Raw genomic sequence first — 20,493 nt, forward strand, 5'->3', positions numbered from 1 at the left:
AAAACAAGATAAATGTGTGGCAATATTTCAACTGAATACTACAGCACTTTTCATTTCACTTAAAGCTATAGTTGATGGAAAATGTGTTAACAAACCATCGCCTATTTATACATCATGCAGATGCAGAGAAACGTTAGTATTCATTTAGTCTTGTTTATGTCCAGCCTATGGTTTTGGTCTCCACCACCAACTCTATCTGTCTCTTTAGCTGCTATTTGCTTCACCATGTTCACCAGCTAGTCTGTCTGTCTGCTGTTTGGTGCTCAGCAGCTAGTGTATCGTTGGGAAATGTGTGGTTTTTTGTGTGTACTTGGCTTCTGTTAGCACCCAATCAACTAACTCATCCTATACAATCTGTTGCACCTGATTCACCTACAAAAGGCCCTTCCTCCAACTCCCACACTTTCTCTCTCTGCCAGCAGACTCTGCTGGCACCACTTAATCTATTTTTTGTTGTCGTTTATTTACTTAATAAACCGTAAAATTTGGTTTATCCAACTTCTTTCATGTTCCTTCACTCGAGCGACATCTTTCACATTTTCCATTGTTGTTCCATTGATCCGTCCAAAATAATTTATTACTGTGATTTTAAAGATAAACACCCTCATTTTGTAAGAGTGTTCCAAACAGGTTCTGGAAAATCCTAAAATTTCCTCCCACAACACACCTGTACCCTTGCTACTGGCTTGGCTACATATAAACAGGAAACAAATTTCATAAATTTTAACAACCATCTGTGGTTTGGACATTTAGCTGATTCACCTTGATTTGAAAATATCAAATACCCAAAAGCAAAAATGGACCCAAATGGACCCCTATGTTGTGATAGCAGACTCCATGCTAAAACTTTAACTTCTTAAATAGTACCATTTTTAATTAATTGTACTTGTACTCATTTTAGAAATAAATAATAGGAGTTTTTTCGATGGGCCTGGGTTGTCTTCATTAACCCCCACCTATTCTAGGGAAAATTCGGGACAGTCCCGAATTACGAGCAGTTGTCCCGACTTTACAGTTCCTTGACACTGAATGTACTGGAGGCCACGCTTACTGCCAACTCCTCTGTCCCAAATTTCACCTGTTCACATCTGGTCACTCTGCCCTATTCTAAGTTTTCTTGAAATTGTGTGAGAAATTTGTTACAGTGTAGACAATAAACAGGTCTGCGGTATACTTAAAGTCTCCAAAGTAGCCTAAAGCTTTCAGACAAAACCATATCTGTGATGGATGAATTTTGAAACATTAATTATTGATTTGATTGTCACTCACCTTCTTCAAATCCTTGTTCTTCACACACTCGATCAACATCTCTAGCATGACAGAAAGAGAAAGAGACAGAGAGACTATTAGACAAAGAACAAGCATGTGGCCTTCTCTGCTTAGTGTGTTTTCGAACAGACAAATCAGAGACAACAAAGAAGATTTTGAGCTTATGATAACAAGCAATCACACGAAAACATCAGGCTGCAGATAAAAGAGTGCCAGAGTTACAAAAATATAAAGTGACATCTGGTTAAGCTGTAGCAAGAAGACAAAAGACAGTAGAAGATTTAGACAGAAGAAGATTTAGGACCCTAATAATAATAATAATAATAATAATAATAATAATAAGGCCATAACTCCATTACTTACAGGTTTTAGTATTTGTTTGGACATATTTAGGAAGGTATCATATCACAGTCGTAATTTAGGTATTGTGACAACACTTTTGTATCTCATGTTGTAAATGGTGACATGGAAAGGAGGCTGTGACTCACAGGATTAATGAGCTCCCATAATCCAGTCAGTCAACTGATGGAGAGGTTTTTCATACAGTTTTAGTTATTTCACTAAAGAGGTGGGTGAAGTGAGGTCACATATCTCAATGCACCGATCAGGATTTATCAGGCTTAAGAAATTAGAATAACTTACTATTGCAAAATTTAAAAAATGAGTAACCACGGCAGTTCAATTGTTGCTATTGGAAACTATTACAGTATGAACAATTCAACTGTATGATCTTTTTGGAGGATTTAGTTTGTGATGCGGTTGAATTGTATTGCGTTATACTGACAGGTGTGTCTTTTATTTTGTCCTGCACATTTATATCAGTGAAGCCAGACTTCCCATGATGCACTGGGCTCCTCTCTCCATCTCTGCCTCTCCATCTGTATGCATTCTTATCCAATTAATGCATGTTACTAACTCGACTTCTTCCCTCTCCCGTGGTTTAGAGCTTTCTCGTCCCTCTCCTCTCTCTTTGTGTCGCTTTCTGCAGGTGTTTCTGGCTCCAGAGCTGTGGAGCCTGGATATGTGGTCCCCTGATTTTCCTGCTCGACACCCATTGCTACAATTATGATTGGTCCTATTATTGTTGTTATTATTGTTGTATTTCAGTTTTTTTCAGTGTGTTTACATACTGTGTTCTCTTTCCTCCATCTCTCGCTCTCTCTTATTTTTTAACTGTTTTCCATGCCAGTAAAGCCCCATTAAATTAAATTGAATTGACAGAGATGTAGATAGATAAAGAGAGAGATAATTGTTTCTTCTTATTGTTTTGTATATTTGACGAAACTACAGAAACAGATGCAGTTGTTTGATGTGTGATACCGCACACTTTCACGTTCTAATAAAAACATGGACAGAAACAACAAGGAGGCGAGCCGTATATATACAGTGCCATTACAAGTAAATCCTCATCAAAACCATTTCAAATATATCATGTTCTATCATTGGTTATTGGTTGAAACACATACTGTGTGTCACTGAAGCCAGGCTGACATATGAGAGGAATGTTTATTAGGTTGACCTCAATACCCACTCTCACTCCCTCTCTCTCTCTCTCTCTCTATGGCTGAGTCCTAATCCAGTTATGTTAGGCTTAGTGTGAGTGTGTGTGTGAGTGTGTGTGTGTGTGTGGGGGGGGGGGCTTCAAAAACCTATTTAAAAACAAAATCAAAGACAACACACAAACCACAAAACCAAACACACACTTTGTATGTAAGAATTAAATGAATTTAGCCCAGGGAAGGAATTAAGTAAACCAGAGAAAATGGAGCCCGTCTTAAGCCATGAGAGGAAGGAAGATGAGGAGAGGAGATTTATGAAACCATAGGGGCTATGCAAAGACTGCAAAGACCTGCCCCCCCTTCTCTCTCTCAGACTCATAAATTGGGGATCTCTCTCTCTCTCTTTCTCTCTCTCGCTCTGTCAGTTTGACGTAGTCAACCTGTCTGACCCTTATGGGACTGATCTGCATGTGTGTGTGTGTGTGTGTGTATGAAAGAGAGAGGGCGGGTGTCTGTGTTAGGAATAGAAGATCCATGTTATGTTAGACAGAAAGAAAGAAGAGAAAGCAAGACAGATTTCATTTAAATGTTTCCATGGCTAAATCTACTTCTTTACAAAACAAATTATGCAAATCATCCTTGCTGTGCATATCGTAGTCAACAAGCGTTCGGGGCACATTCAGTGAACTTGTCAGTTTCTCGGATTGCCTGTGTTCAGACTGAGAATACTGCTGTGTCAAAAAAATGCAGTCTCCTCATTCATTTCAATGAGAACGCTACTGGGAGCAGCTAAGGGCTTCCAAAAAAACAGCAAAGTATTTAAGGGATAGCTTCAGATTCTAGTCTATCTTACTAACTTACGCTCACTAAGACATTAAAGAGATGGACTTTAGCAGTCTGAGTTAGACAAGTGGGTATCTTCCAAATTCTGGCTTTTTAGAACATATTTCATTTATGTGTCCACAGTCTGTTACCTTGCGTGGTGGAGTGATATGTCCTGCTAGTCATCTGTGTTTGTTTCCAGGATAAAACACAAGCAATAAACCTACACTCTCGACTGGCAGGACAAAGATCCCCATGATGTGGATGGTATTTGCTATTACTACATCATCATGCATCTCTCTAATAAAGGCAGGAATCTGTGTCTGTGTGTTTGTATTTCGATTATGTCGGGAATTGCTCATCCAATCGACCTCACACGTGGCGGGTGTGTTGCTGTGGGCCCAAGGGAGTGCAGTGCGTCATTTAGAGCAATTTTAACACACGACATCTTCAGAGTGAGCCGCTCCGTTCTGCAACAGCGAGGGCGGGGTGCGCTCGCGGGGGCAGGGCTTTAAATGCTCCGATATGGTAGTGAATGAAACAGAGTTGTAAGAGTTTTATGAAGTTCAAAGTTCAATATGAGACATACATTGTGAACAAGCACTGCGCTGTCTAAAAAGCACAGGGAGGCATCACATCAGCTTTGTGAACAAGCACTGTACTAGTTCCATTGCTAAGTCACATTCGCAGGTCCTGTCATATTCTTTGCTTTCCATAAGTGCTGTCATGGTTGTTGCTTCTGGTGAGCGCTACATCGTCCTGCTCATTGTGACACCATACATCACCATGGTCCTGGTGACGTCATTCATCGCATCACGGTCAATATTACCTCGTTCATGGTTTTACTGACATTATAATATAACGGCACAATTAATTCAAGATCCCAAGAAAATAATTTAGTGTGCTTGGTTAGCCCAGTTGGTAGAGCAGGGGAGTCTCAATCTAAGGGTTGTGTGTTTGAACCCTACATGGGTGGACATTTGTTTTCTTATCCTCTTCAACAAATTAGCTATGAAGAGGCTGTTTCACATGCTCACAATAAAGCGTTTGCTGGAGTGTGTGCGCGTTCCCGGCGACCAACCTTTCGTCGCTTATTTCACATTTCCCTACAGCTATTTCAGAGGCGTGTCATACAAGCCACAGACTATTTTGAATGTCCTTCAGAACTTTTCAAAGGTGCTAGAAATCTGAAATAGCCACTGGGAAATGTGATAAGCTGATGGATTACTCACAGTAAAATCACTTATACTTAGCATTCTAAGAGAAAATTATTGAAACCTATAAGATTTGCCTCAATGGATCAACAAGTTGATTCTTTGTATTTTAAACGCAGTCCTCCATGTTTACTTGACAGACAATATGGCGGTTGATGCATGCATTTCCCCAGGTATTACATTTCCTTTTGGAAACTGAACTACATACAATTAGTTTGTGGTTTAAGGTGACCCTTGTATTATTACTTAGTATTGAATCCTTTCAAGATTTGGTAATAATGTGATGGTGAGGGTGTTTAAATCTATTTTAAGGCATTTACAGGTAATACAGACACAATGCTAAAAGGGTTGAGGGTTAATATAGCCAAGACTTTGAAAAGCTAAGACGCTATCAGGCTTAAAGGATAATAATGTGATAGTAAAGTTTTCCTATACAGCAGCTATTTATTTGGTGATTAACTGACAGAAATGATGGACAAAACTACAAAAATAAGACCCAAATTGGAAAAAAACGGGCTTATCCTTAAAAGATGTAAATTTATGTACGTATGCTAAACAGTCAAAAGTTGTAGGGAAGGCTTTCGACTGAGGTCTGTCAGCCTGGCTCTTTCAGAAATAACAGTACTACTGTATTAGTTGCTGTTGCTGCAGAATGGGACCCATTTCCATAGTGCCTTTAATCACTGACAGCAAGAACTGGGTTGTGTTCAGCTCAAAATGCAAAACACTGAAATGGGAATCAAACGCAAACCTGCTGGCAAACTCACCGCCGAAAAAGAGACACAACTGAACCAGAAAACGCAAGTTCCCACCGAGAATAAAACCACAGTGAAGCTGACAATAAAAAAGAAAGCTCAGGCTCCCACACATGCATGCAAAGGGAGCGGAAAGAGACAGAAAATATGTGTCAGAGAAGAAAACGCTGGAGACACAGAAGCTGTCTCACTTCTTCCGTCACACACACACACACACCTGTCAGCTATATGGTACAGTTCAGTGTGATGAAATTTAAATTAATATTTAAATCAAATATCAAACTGTAACAGACATGTCCGACAAACTACCTACAGGACACAGAAATATGTGTGTGTGTGTGTGTGTATTACCTTTTTCTCTCTCCTTCACTGTTTCACTCATCTTTTGGCTCTTTTCCTGTCTGGGGAGCGAGACCAACACAGACAGAAGAGCTGTTCAACCACTTAAGGTTTCTGTTCTGTCTACATTTACAGCCATTTGCAGTGCTTAAAACCTATAATTCTCACTCTCTCATACACACACAATCATGCTCAAACACTTACATGACCTTAATCTTCAATGCACTATTTTCTCCTGTTTGACTAACATTTGTTAACAAACTACAGTGTTTTAAGAAATTACTGCATATATCTTAAATATTTGCCAATATTTGTGGGCTTGGTGCTGAGAAAAAAAGACAAAATACAAATGATGAGAAACTATGAAAAGAATAAACATGACAACCTCTCATACTCCTCTGTGGAAGATTGTGGTTAGGAGCTCAATTCAACACCCTCTTTACTTAGTTTACATAGTTTATAGTTTATTAGTTCAGATCTTGCATTGCGTCTTGGGTTTTAATGCTCCCATAAATTAGATGATTAATGTTTTGTTGCATGTTTTGTCAGTTTTCCTACCTCTCCTAAAGAAACTGTAAATTCGTATGCTTGGATTAATTACTTAATTATCAACCATACTGTCCATCACAAACACTGCATTACTTAACACAGCGCATATCTAGAACTGTGGAGATAATTTGGTGGAAATACATACAGGAAAACACGTGACACCAACACCAACCTCATGCATGGCCACACACACACACACAGGCCTGTTAAACTGTTAAAACTACATGTACTCATTTTGCCAGTGCGATAGTGTTTTAATGAGCAGAGTAGTGTTTCGCTTTAATGAGTACCAGCATGTTTTAATGAGCAGAGGGGTGTGACATAGAGACTTGACTCACACAGAGAATCTCAAGAACTTCACGCAGGGGTTAATGAATGAAACGTTTTAGTTGAACACATAGGCGGAAATCCCGGTGGGGACTGGGGGTGTCCACCCCTTAAAAACCATCAAATAATATGATATATACTTAGAATAATTGTGTAAATAGTAAAACAATACAAACACAAACAGGGCAATTAAAGTGCGTTTTAAGTTTAGAAACATTTTGAGTCCCCCCTCCCGTGACTGACAATGGTTTGCACAGCCTGCTTTCCCTCACAGGAGTCCGGTCGGAGAAAACCAGTTCAAATCCTTCGGAAGCTCCAGTAATGTTAAGCAGACTGCAGGGCTATTTTATGCACTTTAAACATTGGATGAACTTTTGTCTTTAATAGCCTGCAGCTGAGTCATTAATCATGACAAAAAGTTATGATAACAGATTATTTTTCTATGAGCGCACTATGTTATTATAACATTTCCGGTAGCTTGTTTAACAACTTATTGGATTGTAAGTCACCTCCTACAGCTAGAGATGCGCAGATTGATCTGCTGGGGACTGAAATAGGCCGTTTTGTTTGGCTTACTCTGCTCTGACCGGTGACCGGTGGCCGAGCAGTGTCAAATATCCAATTTTCTGCCGGTCACGTTGAACGTTACAAACAGGCTGCGATGCGTTGTGTTTCACATGTGTGCACAGACTGTAGCCTCATGTCACAGCCACACACACACAGGCTGAAACATGTCTTAGGTGTGTGGAAGTTATTCACGAGAGTGAAGGAGACGCAACGATGACTACATCTGCAGAGAAACATACAGAAAGAGACGCTGTGGATTTTGTAAAGCAGGGAGCAGGTAAAGCAACAGTAAACACAGCTGTTGGTGACGATGTCATTCATACCACGGTGGTCTTTATCGTTAATTAACAACAAGCCTCCTCCACACATGGCTCATCTGTGAAAACGGAATCGCGGGTGAAAAGTATGAAACAGGAGTTCTTTTAAAAAAAACTGCTGACAAGTAAAGTCAGAGCAGACAGAGAGAGACAGACAGGTGTAGGAGTGTGCTTGTGTGTCTGATGGGAAAAGAAAGCAGATTAGCTTACTGTGGTTTGTGATTAAACACACAAATAAATTGGAGAATTAAGTAGAATTAAAATGGTGTGCAATTTATTTCAGCTCCTTCCAGTGAAAATGCTAATGTTATTTTATAATCAATGTTTCATTATGACCATACAATTGACACCAGTGAATAGCTAACATTTATACTGGTGCTGATGGGGATCCTAATTAAAATAGATTTTTCCAAAAAATAGTTACAAAAATGTTTGTGTAGTCAGTTATAGATCTTAGAACGAAATAAAACCGTAAATTGGTCAAAATTAGAATCGGCAGGTCAGACCTTTTAAAAGAAAAAATCAGTAATTGGAATCAGCCATGAAAAATAATCATCTGCGCATCTCTTACTACAGCAATAATCCTGTGTGAACCGATATTAGGCTATAGTGAGAGACATCCTCTATCCCACAAGAAACCTAAATTACCATGTAGCCTAGAGGACGCAAGTTATTTAGGATAATATGGCCACGTGGTGAACCTATGACCTTAAGTCATATTTAAACAACTATTGCTTTGTGTTGTTGGCCAGAAAAATAATAGCAAAACTTCCCTCTGTGTACACGTATCCTATAAAAATACAATTTTGGCAGTATTATTTCCCCTTCAAAAGTTTACTGTCCCCCCCTATTGTTAGATGAGATTTACGGCCATGGTTGAACACACTCTCAGACAAAGACATCAAACAGCAGCTTTCTCACACATTGGCATGTAAGATTGTCTCTTGTGGTAGATTAAGTAGTGTTACAGGTTAATGATGAGGACAACAGTGTTTAATATTTATCTCCTGTGATGTATTGATGACTTATTGATTAAAAAACAGTACAAATATATGTCTGTAAGTGTACTGACCTCAGTCTTGGTTTAAAATCAGCCGCAGTGGTGTTGGAACGATGGATGCAACCCGCCCTGCAAAACACAAACCAATTACAGCATGATGACAAACAAGAAGTATAGGAACAATTCATAGCAGACTTAAGTGTTAGTTGATGACAAGAGTTTTCATTGGTCAGTTAGTCACAGAAAAAAAACAACAACCTCAAACTCCATTTGGGAGCTGTTCTTTGAAGTTACACATGGGACAAACGTATCAGGGGATTGTTGCAACACGGACATTTTCTCACTTGGAAGTTGCTTACTGGAGCTCCGCTGCTAACTGTAGGCTCTGCCCATGGATGTATTATGAGAACTCAGAAGGCTTTATTATACATCTATGGCTCTGCCATTAGCTTGTTAGTGTATATTAGCTGACGCTTGCCAGACTGTGAGCTCAGGACACCTAGGGGAGTGTTGGTTTGTTTACACCTCTAGCACAGGAGCTTTGGCCCAATAGGAGGAGGATGTTTTCAGGCCTGGGGCAAAGGACCCAGCAGGGCATGCTGCCAGGGAGTTCCACCAGAAGGAGCACTTCAACCTGAGCTGAGTGAGCAGGCAACCAAAGAGGGCTCAGCAACCTCATACTGAACATGGGACAAGCACCGAACACAGCCTCTGAACTCGACAGCGAATACAGTCCCAAGGTGATTTACAGCAGCTCCAACCGGGACTACAACTCCGAGTTAGACATGGCAGGTTCAGGCAGGGACAGGAGTGATTAAACTGAACAGTGTTGAGTTTCAGACCAAAAACGAGCTGGGAAGCATTTTGGGGATCTGGGGGTATTATTTTATACTTATAACCAAATCAGAGAAAGCACCCTTAAAGTTCAAAGAAAAAATAGCAAAAAAATGATGCAATGAGTTTTTAGTAAGACACCATTTTTAAAAGGAATAAACTGTCATGGTTGGTGCAAGCAGGGTAACAGGAGAAGGATCCAAATGAAGCCGGCGGAGGCTGGGCTAAATGACATGTTCATGATTTTATTACATAAGTGGAGGTACAAAGGCTTATGGGATGGTGAGACAGGCAAGGGTCAAAACCAGAGAAGGCAGTCCAAACGGCAAACTGATCAAACAAGGAGCAGGCAGAAAAGGTCCAAAACAGACACACAAACAGGTAAACAGAGGGCTGGACAGCCAGGCTGTGCACACTAGATGATAGGGCAAGGAACAAAGGCAACAGACCAGTATTAATGGTGAATGGCATGACAAGGAAATGACATGCAGGTGAGGAGATAGAGGGGGGAGTTCAGGTGACTGCATAGCTGACTAGCAGTGGGCACAGGTGTGTGAATGGGTGGGGCAGTCAGGTGATGAGGAAAGGAAGGAAAGTCTGAGGACATCTGGTGGACGCATGAGGATGGCAGGTCTGGAGAGTTGAAGGAGAGAACATAAGCTGCGTCACAATTCGGGTACTTCCGTTAGTACACTAACTTACAGTGTATATTGTGTACTTACTTACGTTGTGCGTACATTTTAACAGGACAGTGTTGTTGCAAATGGACTAAGGATGCGACGCACTTACCAGAAATGACAATCGCAACATTGAACGGCTTCTTCTTTTCTAATGGGAAATTGTAACCGCGCGGATCATTACTCGTGTTACTTGACCGCGATTGTCACCCACCACAATATCTGCCCGCTTGTTTGCTCACCGGATACCAATTCAATATTATTAAATATTACAGGGACGGATAGAGGGAGTAATGCAGAAGACAGGGAATGAGAGCGTGCTGCGAAGGAAATGAGAGGCAAGCTGTGACGTAAACGTAGGGCTAAACATTAGTGTTGTGTTGGACTGAGCAAATGTCCAGGAGCTACGCCTCAGTACCCACCTTGTTAAGATTATACAGAGTAAAATATATATATATATATATAAGTTTATTGGCCCATTTTCCATGTTTTTAAGATTCTGGTCCAGTATTATACCTACCAAGTAATTGTGTCACAAGGACAACTGGCTCACACTTAGTGTTTAGCAGACCAATATAGTTATTCAAATGTTTTAGATACAACCATCAGACACAAACACTTATATGCTGATAAAAACAAAAAAAAAAAGATACAACCAACAGCTCGAACACGTTAAGATAACACAGACACACACAGACGAACACACTACTGAGCGTGTGTATACCTGCTGAGTTTGCTGGCCACAGGTGTGTGGGTTAACGCGTCAGCAGCAGAGCTGTCACTGTTCACTCGCTGCCTCTGGGAAAAAGCACTGCAGAACACAGAGGAAACAAAGTCAGTGAGCAAACTTCAGCTCAGTCAGAGGCATCTTACAGCCAGGTCTGAATGTTTCCTGTACTGAGTTCAGAGATTCGCTGAGGTCTCCAGACAGCCCCGGAGATGTTCTGTAGAGGATGTGAACCATGTGGTTTGTCAATTCCTCCTCAAAGACCTTACTATTTTCTTCTATAGAAATATCTTTCCCTAACTGTTACATTTTTAATAAACATTTCTGCCTAAAAGAGAATCTTATTTTGACATCCTTGTGAGGTTATTCAAATGAATATACGGTGTATCAAGAGGAAGTACCAACTCTGAACTTGTAATGCAACAGATTTTCACATAATGCACTTGCAGTCACCCTTAATGACCTTCTGTAAGCTAGTTTTGTATTTTGAAACCACTTTAGTGATACCTGCCTGCCTCTGAATGTCAAATCTCTGAGCGACAACTCTTTAGATTAAAGTATCAGGTATATTTGAATCCTAGCTAGATACAGAGTTGAACACTGAGATAATGAGCGTGGGTGAGATTTGGGCACTGTCAGAGAAAAGGAGAACACCTAGAAAGATTTTACTGAGTTTATTGTTTGAGTTATTTCCAGGTGCACAGTATAGCCTACTTTAGTCACACCAAGCAGACACAAGCTGTGATCATCTGCTAGTAAAGCACGAAAAGACCTGATCAAGCGAAGGTTTCTCAACATTTACACCCACGTTGAGAAACCGCTGAACAGAAGAGGAGGTCTGCGACACCACATATCCCCCCACTTACAATGCTGTCTCTTCATCTCTTCCCAGGAAACTAAACAAACGTTCACTTTTGGCCTCAGGTGAGGATGCCAACGATGGTCGTTCAGACTTGGCCTCGGGTGACTCCAACGACCAAACGACTGTCGTTACAACAGCCAGCCAGGGGCATTAACAAACCAGCAGTATCGATTATCTTGGCAACGCCCCCACAGAGGTTAAATAGCTGAGTTTCAGTTCAGTGAGTCAGAACCAAGCAGAAAGCTTCCAGTCTGAGACCTGATCCAATGCGCAAGTCCCTTAAACCTATTGAACGGCCAGGAGGGGGCGACTCTTCTGGTTGCAAAAAGAAGTCCGGCTTCATTAGAAAAAAATGGTACAATGACGCTTCTTCTCAGCTGATTCATTACCTCAGTAAACACCTTCATAATGAGTTTGAGGTCTAAATCTAGTTTCATGTCTTCTTCAATACAACATGATGTTCATTTAGTAAATTATGCTCCCATTTACAGGAATATAGACCATAAAGCAGAGTATGCTTCAGGGCGGGATTATCTGAGATTGCATCTGTGAAGTCGTTACCATGGCGACCAGCGCCGTTGAAAAAGCTTATTAGGAGTTGGCTCTGGTTCACTTTCTCTGGTGAGCACATTTTGTTTTAAGACTGTTGTTTGCTAAACAAAATTGTAAGCCCTGTTAAAATGACAGTTAACATGAATTACAGATGCACCTAGCTCCACACACGGCCGTTAGCGCCACCGTCTTGTCCAAATGTGGTCACTTCCGGGCACCTCCTGGCTGCAAAAAATCAACATGGCGGCGCCCAATCGGCCAAACTCAAGGCTTCAAAACAGCAGTCCACAAACCAACGGGTGACGTCACGATGACTACGTGTACTTCTTTTATACAGTCTATGGTCAGAACTGAAGAAGCCTCTCGGATGAGGACGTCTTCGAGAATCTTCAATCAAGTCCATTTGCCCTATTTTGTTGTTGACAACTCAGTCTCGACTCAAGAGCCACATACACTCTTGTTCTGGAGCTTTTGACTGTATCACCTGCTTCATCAGCAGACTGAGTTTGATCAGTTGCAGAGGAACTGTTTAAACTTTCCACATTGACAAATGAGACTCACCATCACCCTAAAGTAAAGTATAAATCCACGATAAAGTCAAACATTTTGTTAAGTTCAGTTTTCTCCGCTTGTTAAGGTTGTTTCCTCTCTGTTTGTGTTGTCAACAGTCAATTAACTAAATATAAGCTCTATAATACAATCAAAATATATTGGAAATAAATCTTTGCCATATTTATGTGTCAAAATGTCTTTTCTGAAATATTTCATAACATCTCCCTGACCTCCGGAGTGTGAATGTGTCTGCCTTAACAGATTTTCATGTGACGCTGAAGGGTAAACAGACAGTATGTGAAGCTATCAGCTCAGAAATCATTTGAAAAAACAAAATGTTTTGTGTGTAGGTGTCTTTCAGTGTGTTTGTCAGAGAGACAGAGGGATAGAGAGACGCAGAAGAGAAAGAGGTAATTACAGTGGGAGGAATAACGCTCACCTCTGGCCCTGCGTGGGAAAACTGCTACACTGTTTGCGCGAGTGTGTGTGCGCGTCTAAGTACAGTAGATTGGTGTGACTCTTGAGTGCTCTGACATGTATTCCAGTTCTCTCTCCATCCACTGTTTTTCTGACTATCTTTCTCCTAAAACCATCTCTCCCTCACTCTGCCCCTGCCTCTCGGTCTCATCTCTCCTCCTCATCCTCCCACTCAGTGCACTCAGCATTGCAAATCAGCCCGCCAACACATGCACACACACACACACACACACACACACGCGCGTGCACACACACACACACACACACACATATAGCCAAAGGGAAGTGCTGTTAGGATCAGCAGGTAGCGTTGCTCTGACAATTCTCATTTTGTACCTGTTACTTTATTTATTCGCACTTCATTTACTCCCTCTTTCTATTCTGTATTCTTATCTTTATATTTATGTTCAGATTTTAAACAGCAGCTCAAATGCCAGGAGAAATATTATGATCCTTTAAGTGTTTATGTCACATTGTCTGCGCTGCTGTTTCAATAGATGATAATAGATGTGTTAATTTTTACGACACGTCAGACAATGAAACTCGGATGACTTGGCTCATACACTCATATCTGTTGTCAAGGGTCAATTAACTTCAGTGATGCTGTCAGTGAAGCATCCCCACTTATTCTAATAATTAGTATTCATTACTAAAATGGTACAAAAGAGCACTGAGGCTAATGAGTAAACACATTACATTATGTGATCAGGACCACAGAGACATGTTTAAAGCACTTAATGTAATAACATGACATTGCTTTCTGTTGTCAATGTTTTTGTAAACTGAAGTAAACACATTCATGTTTACAGGCATACAGTGATCCTGTGAAAAAAGATTAGTCTATTTAAGATCATCAGAATCACAAAATGACATATGTCTGGGGATATGCAGCTACAGATTTATCAGGGTCTTTATCAGGGATGTACCGATGTACAGTTGTTTATGAGCTACCATAATATAAGAAAACATATTTCTTGGGCTCATTTAAGAAGGTGATGACAAATTACTCAATCTGATTTTTCAATTGTTCTTTTTGCCAACAACATTAAGATTGAATAAAACAACCAGAGAGTACTTCAAAGGAAACACCTGATGGAATATCAGTGTAAAGAGCATTTTAATAAGTAAGTAAAATAGAGTACTGTGTAAAGTTTTTGGAAAGTTGCACGTGTGGCAGAAATGCAGTGCCGTTAGAATGTCTTCAAAAATAGACACGTTAATTTTATTCATCAATTAACAAAATGCAAAGTGAGTAAACAGTTCAACAAACTGCCTTGTGCTGCAGCCAAATATTTCTAATTGACTCATCAGTCCAGAGCACCTGCTGCCGCCATTTTTCTGCACCCGGTCCCTGTGTTTTTGTGCATAGTTGAGTTGCTTAGCCATCTTTCCATGTCGGAGGTTTGGCTAATTCGTAGCAAGTCTTCCATGATGGCTACTTCTGACTAGACTTCTACGGACAGTAGATGGGTCCCAGGCTCCCACTGTTTTCTGCAGCTCTGAGCTGATGGCACTGCCGGACCTCTTCTGAATACGAAGGGAAGTAAAGCCCCTTTTCCACCGCATAGTACCAGCTCGACTCGCCTTTGTTTGGCTTTCCATTGTGGAAAAGTTGTACCTGTACCTGCTTCCAGGTACTTTTTTTCGTATCACCTCCGTCGAGGTTCCAAGCGAGCTGAGGCGGATTGGTGAGAGAGAATAGTCACTATTCACTGCATCATCATTGCGCGCGCCAGACAGAGGCCAGCAACAGAAAGTTTTATATTTTACAGTTTTCGTATTGTTACGGCCGCCGCTGGCTGCCTTAGTGTATATTAATTGTTGTGTTCCTATGAGTGATTCTGACATGCAAACCTAGCTGTTTGATTCCCTGTCAAGCATTGGTTCCTCTGGAGCTGAGACCACCTACTTCCCGGTTGCTGTTCGCTGGCGTCTGTTATTGGTGTGGCTGTGATCCGACCGAACCTACCAGTCAGAACTCTTCAATCAACGCCAGCTGGACTATAAACACCTTATGTGTCGACAGTTCGTGGCGACTGTGAGACAGTGATCAGTTCGATTTGCTGTTGGTTGCATACCCTGTTAGTTTAGAGAGTATTTAGTGTGTTTGTATTTCTTGATATTGTCTGTCTGTCTCACAGAGCCCTCTGCTCCCGCCGTCACACAGACCGCTGCAGCAACAACGGCAGAGTAAAACACAGCTGGAAGGTTTTCATACCGCTTATCGGTCTTTACAGGAGGAATGTCGAAACGTTTTAACTTAAAAAAGAGAGCTGTGTGGGTCGCTGGTGTGTTTGTCACATTGAAAATTACGTCGCTGCAGTTTGTGCAATGACGACCAGCTACACTGAGCGGTACTACGTTTACATTTATTCATTTAGCTGACGCTTTTATCCAAAAGCGACTTACAATTGCTATACATGTCAGCGGTCGCACGCCTCTGAAGCAACTAGGGGTTGTCTTTCTCAGGGACACAATGGTGGATGTCTCACAGTGGGAATCAAACCCAGGTCTCCCACACCAACGGCAAGCATCTTATCTATGCGCCAACCACTGCGTTGCCTGTTTCTTTGTACTTCTTCAAAAAGAGCTTGGACAGCACATCTGGGAACCCCTGCCTGCCTTGAAATGTCTGCCTATGAGAGACCTTGCTGATGCAGTATAGCCACGTTGTGTCTTGTTGCTGTGCTCAATCTTGCCATGGTGTATGACTTTGACAGTAAACTGTCGTCAGCAACCTCACCTTGTTAGCTGAGTTTGGCTGTTCCCCACCCAGTTGTATTACTCCTACACAGCTGTTTCTGTTTCAGTTAAGACATTGTGTTTCAACCTACATATTAAATTGGTGATCATTAGCATCTGTTTGGTATAATTGTTTAATCATACATCTGGCGATATTACTAAAATAATCCCAGACTTTGTGCAAGTGTACCTAGAAGAATTGATGCTGTTTTGAAGGCAAAGGGTGGTCACACCAAATATTGATTTTTCTTCTGTTCACTCACTTTGTATTTTATTATTTGATAAATATAATCTATTAACACGTCTATTTTTGAAAGCATTCTTACTTTACAGCACTTCTCCACACCTGCCTAAAATGTTTGCACAATACATTATTTCCCAGTGTGATGATTTTTGGTTCCCTTTTCTTGTCATGCAAAAAAAGCAAAAAAAGAAAAGCATTTGCATCTTGCAGTGATGTGCTAAAACTCCATAATCAATGTTTGAGAATTATATCTCTTTGAAAAGTCAGTCATTTTTTGCTTTATTCCCATTTGTTTGTGTCTGTGTAATCAAGGCATGCTCATAAATGCCATTAATTAGCATGTGAGTGGTACTGTATATGTCCTGTCACAGCTTTTATGAAAAAGTTTTACACAATTGTTTGGGTTGTTAAGGACACATTTTAGTTAAACATATTAGTTGTGATACTTTTACCATTATAATTGTACAGTGAAAAGAGCAAGAGCATCACTCTGATAATCAACATGAAATAGTTTGTGATCAGAGCTGGTAAAAAGGAAGCACCAATTCACACAAAATTGCATTTAATTATCTTAAATGCACCTGCACAAAAATACAGCCTAGAGTTTTTCAATCTGTAGCTAAATTTATTTCAATCAAATAGGCAGTTATAATACAATAATAATAATAATACATGTGGTCAGTTCTTTGGTTAGTTATTCAATCAGTGATGTACTAACTCAGTATCTTTAGCTAAGTATTGAATTCCTAAGTGACTATAGTTGTAAAAATTGTAAAAAACAAAAACAAAATGCACAGTAGTAAGGCTATGAATCAAAATTTCCTATATATTATATAACACTTAATGCCACTTTATGGCAGTGAGTAGCTGCAGTTGCAGAGCGGAGTGGTAGAGCTTTCAGACCGTCTTCTGGACTTTTGGAATATACAGGGATACTGTACTGAGGCAAATAAACTCTACTTGAACATATTGTCTGGAAAAAAGGCCTATTGGGTGCGTTATTTTGTTTCAGCTCATGTGAGACCACATTTCTTGCTTTCCGTAGCAAGATGATGACAGAGGGGTGCCAATAACAGGTCTCTTTATTCATAGCAGAGAGTTGCTCCAACGGATGCAGCAATGCTTTTGACAGCTCTGGGGAAAATGCTGGAGATCACTTACAGATATTTCTGCTTAAATTCAGCAGGCTTATGTTTAAACCCTGTTTAGAATTGTTTTGCAGTGTTTTGCAAGAACAGCTGGTCTGTCATGTAATATTAGTTACATCATTACTTATTCAACAATGCAATTCCAATGGCTAAAAAAAAGTTTTAAAACACCTCAAGCGAGTGTGAAACCTTTTAAATAGATATTATGAAGGGTTTGTTGAAAACTGTTTCTTCCATCCAGCTTTTCTCATTAGATCATTTGCTTAAAAATGAAAGCAAGAGAATTTTATTTTTGAAGTTATATTTTGTGGTTTTGGCAGATACTGGGGCAGGATCACCAAAGAGAAAAATTAAAAAATTGAGAGGTGAAATGTCTTCAAATATCTTCTACCAAGTCCATTTCTCCTCGATAGTAACCTCCCTTGGACAAGTGACTTATAATGCAACATTTTATATTGGCCTTGTTACAGACCTATATCTTGGTGTTGGCTTATTATTAAGAAGACATGACATTACTAGGGCATGTTGATAACTTTCCCAAAAAAATTTACTTTGTTTTACCATTGTCATTACAGTTCATCTTACACAACCACAATTAGACATCGCTATGCATTTTACTTGCTTCCAAAACAAATTCTCGCCAGATCAAGATCTTTACGACTTTAGGCGGTGGAAACACTACCACTTCAGTCCACAGGGGCCATCTCTCTCGTTATATTAGGTAGGCCTACACAACAGTTTTAGAACAATCTATTTAAAATAAAGTGCAACAGAGCGAAAGGTAAAATATTGTTTCAGAACAAGCCCATTTGAATGTTAATTGGCACTCCTTTGCCAACTACAACTACATGGATCAAGCACAACGGCACAGCTGTGTGTGTCGCATATTGTTGGTTTGGGTGTTTTGATGGGATTTACTGACAATAAGAAAAAAGAGAGTAGAATAAGAATAAGAATAATAATAATAGAATAACACCAGACGTATCCTAAAAATCAGTGAACAGAGAAAAATGAGAAACTCTTCATCCTCTCCTCTCTCACTGCATCTGTTTTCTCTTCAGTCTGCCTGAAGAGAGCGAGCGTTTAAACAGCATCAACAGACAGCTGCTCTAACAGGTTCCTGTAGGTGAGAATTTAATCTGGGTGAGTGTGTGTGTGTAAATATGGTTAAAAGGATTTCAAATGGAGGCAAGGCAAGCAGAAAAAAACTGTTATCCACAGACACACATACCGAGAACACACACACACACACACACACACACACACACACAGCCATTGCTGATATTATAGTAACACTTGGCTGTTTCTCAGAAGCCACGAACCTGTGGAAAAATACAGATAGAAAATATTATGCATGTATTTATACACCCACACACACGCACTAATGCACACACCCAAACACATGTACACGCACGCGCTTCAGAATTATGCAGTTCTACTTCAGGCAGGCTTTGCCCTCTAACAGGCTCTATAGCCTTGACAACTCAAACTGTGAAGCAGCGAAATGAACATGTGCTTGCTCAACCAATCAGAATGAGCTGAGCTCTTCCCACAGAACCAGCCATATAAGTATGTTATAATGCATATTGACAAAAGCTTTCTTTACTGAAAGACAATGTTTTGGTTCTGCATCTCTATTTTATGTGTTAAGTAAAACATTCCTCCATTACATAACACAGCCGCCACCTGACAGGCGAGACTCAGGGCCCTAGCTTCCACCTTTTATTAAGCAGAGCGCAGCGCAATTGTCATTGCTAGTTTCCGACTGAGTGCTCACGTTGTGTAAGAAACAAATGTACTTGCACCCAACTATGCGCCCCCATTGGAACTGTTGGTCTTAAAATGAGACGCGTTGCTATCTTGAGGCAGCAGAAAGCATTGACCAACAAAACTTGGTGTAAAGTCAATGCCACAATATTTTCCTGCTCTTTAAAAAAGATTATTATTGACCTAGTTGTTACACATGCACAGGCGGGTTCACAGCCCACGTACACTGCTTAACACGCGCAGGGAGGGACGCTGGAAGTCAGTCACACTTGGGGGTGCTGAGAAACGTTCTGTCAGTACAATAACAACACATTAAATTCTGGTTTGAATGGCCAAAAATTACAACAATTTCAGATTATTATTAACTTGAGCAACATACTATATGTCAAAGCAGCCCCAACAATACACAGTCAACAACACTAATGCTAACTAATGCATGAGACCGGTGTCTCAATGTTTAGCTCCTTTGCCTGTAAGCTAGCATGACATGTCTGGAACAGAGGCATTGCAATATCAAGATTTACACCACTGAGCCCGCAGCGGCCTTCAAAAGATAATGTTCACGCCAGATGATCCACCATCATTTTCAGAGGGTTACAAGTAGGCCAAGAAAACCAAGAACTAAGGAGAATAATTCCAATTTTAAGATCATAGTGATCAATGAAGCAGACTCTAATTAAAATCTAACCTATGGTTCTATTTTTCACATTTAGATGGTTAAATTATGTTAGAAATTGGCCTACCGGTAGGCTGCAGTTTAATTTTTGCCCTATTGAAACAAGACAATTTCCCTTAAAATATATATATCAGCTTACTTGTGTTAGTGGTGCAAACTGGTCAGCTATAATTATTTTCTTTATAAAAACAAGATTGATCAAAAATATCTTCTTTCAAAAATGAAAAACATAAGCCCGATTTGCAAGTCAGTGAGCTGGACAAATCGAGAATTGATCGGTGCTTACCAATCGTTACGTGTGAACTACTCAACGAAAGAGGCTCACCAATGCCAACCAGATATCTAGCATGCTAAAAATCTGGAGCCATGGGCCCACTCGACATCCACATCCAGCCAATGAGAGCAGGCAGCTACTTTTTCACTACAAAACATTTTTAACTCTCCTCCAACTATTATTACTATTACATTGTTAAATGTTTCAAAAGATTCATGAGAGACATTAATCTAGAGACGAAGTGTGTATATGTACACGGCCAGAATTTTGTGCGACACCTTTACACTGAGCTCCTCTCTCCTC

The 20,493-nt window shown here is 40.3% G+C and overlaps 1 protein-coding gene across 5 annotated transcripts in view; it reads right to left on the reverse strand.

Moving 5' to 3' along the window:
• LOC123973064 (diacylglycerol kinase zeta-like) overlaps positions 1–20,493 on the reverse strand; it is a 117,857-nt gene that overhangs the window by 11,107 nt on the left and 86,257 nt on the right. For 4 of the 5 annotated variants that reach the window (XM_046052956.1, XM_046052947.1, XM_046052930.1 and 1 more), the window contains 4 exons: positions 10,894–10,980; positions 8,731–8,787; positions 5,911–5,960; positions 1,270–1,310 (listed from right to left, as the gene is read on the reverse strand). In XM_046052956.1, the coding sequence (XP_045908912.1) occupies positions 1,270–1,310; positions 5,911–5,960; positions 8,731–8,787; positions 10,894–10,980 (235 nt within the window). The remainder of the gene's footprint in view (positions 1–1,269; positions 1,311–5,910; positions 5,961–8,730; positions 8,788–10,893; positions 10,981–20,493) is intronic. The other variant, XM_046052938.1, reaches the window with a different exon arrangement.

This window comes from Micropterus dolomieu, linkage group LG01 (assembly GCF_021292245.1).
Source record: "Micropterus dolomieu isolate WLL.071019.BEF.003 ecotype Adirondacks linkage group LG01, ASM2129224v1, whole genome shotgun sequence".
NCBI classification, from domain to species: Eukaryota; Metazoa; Chordata; class Actinopteri; order Centrarchiformes; family Centrarchidae; genus Micropterus; species Micropterus dolomieu.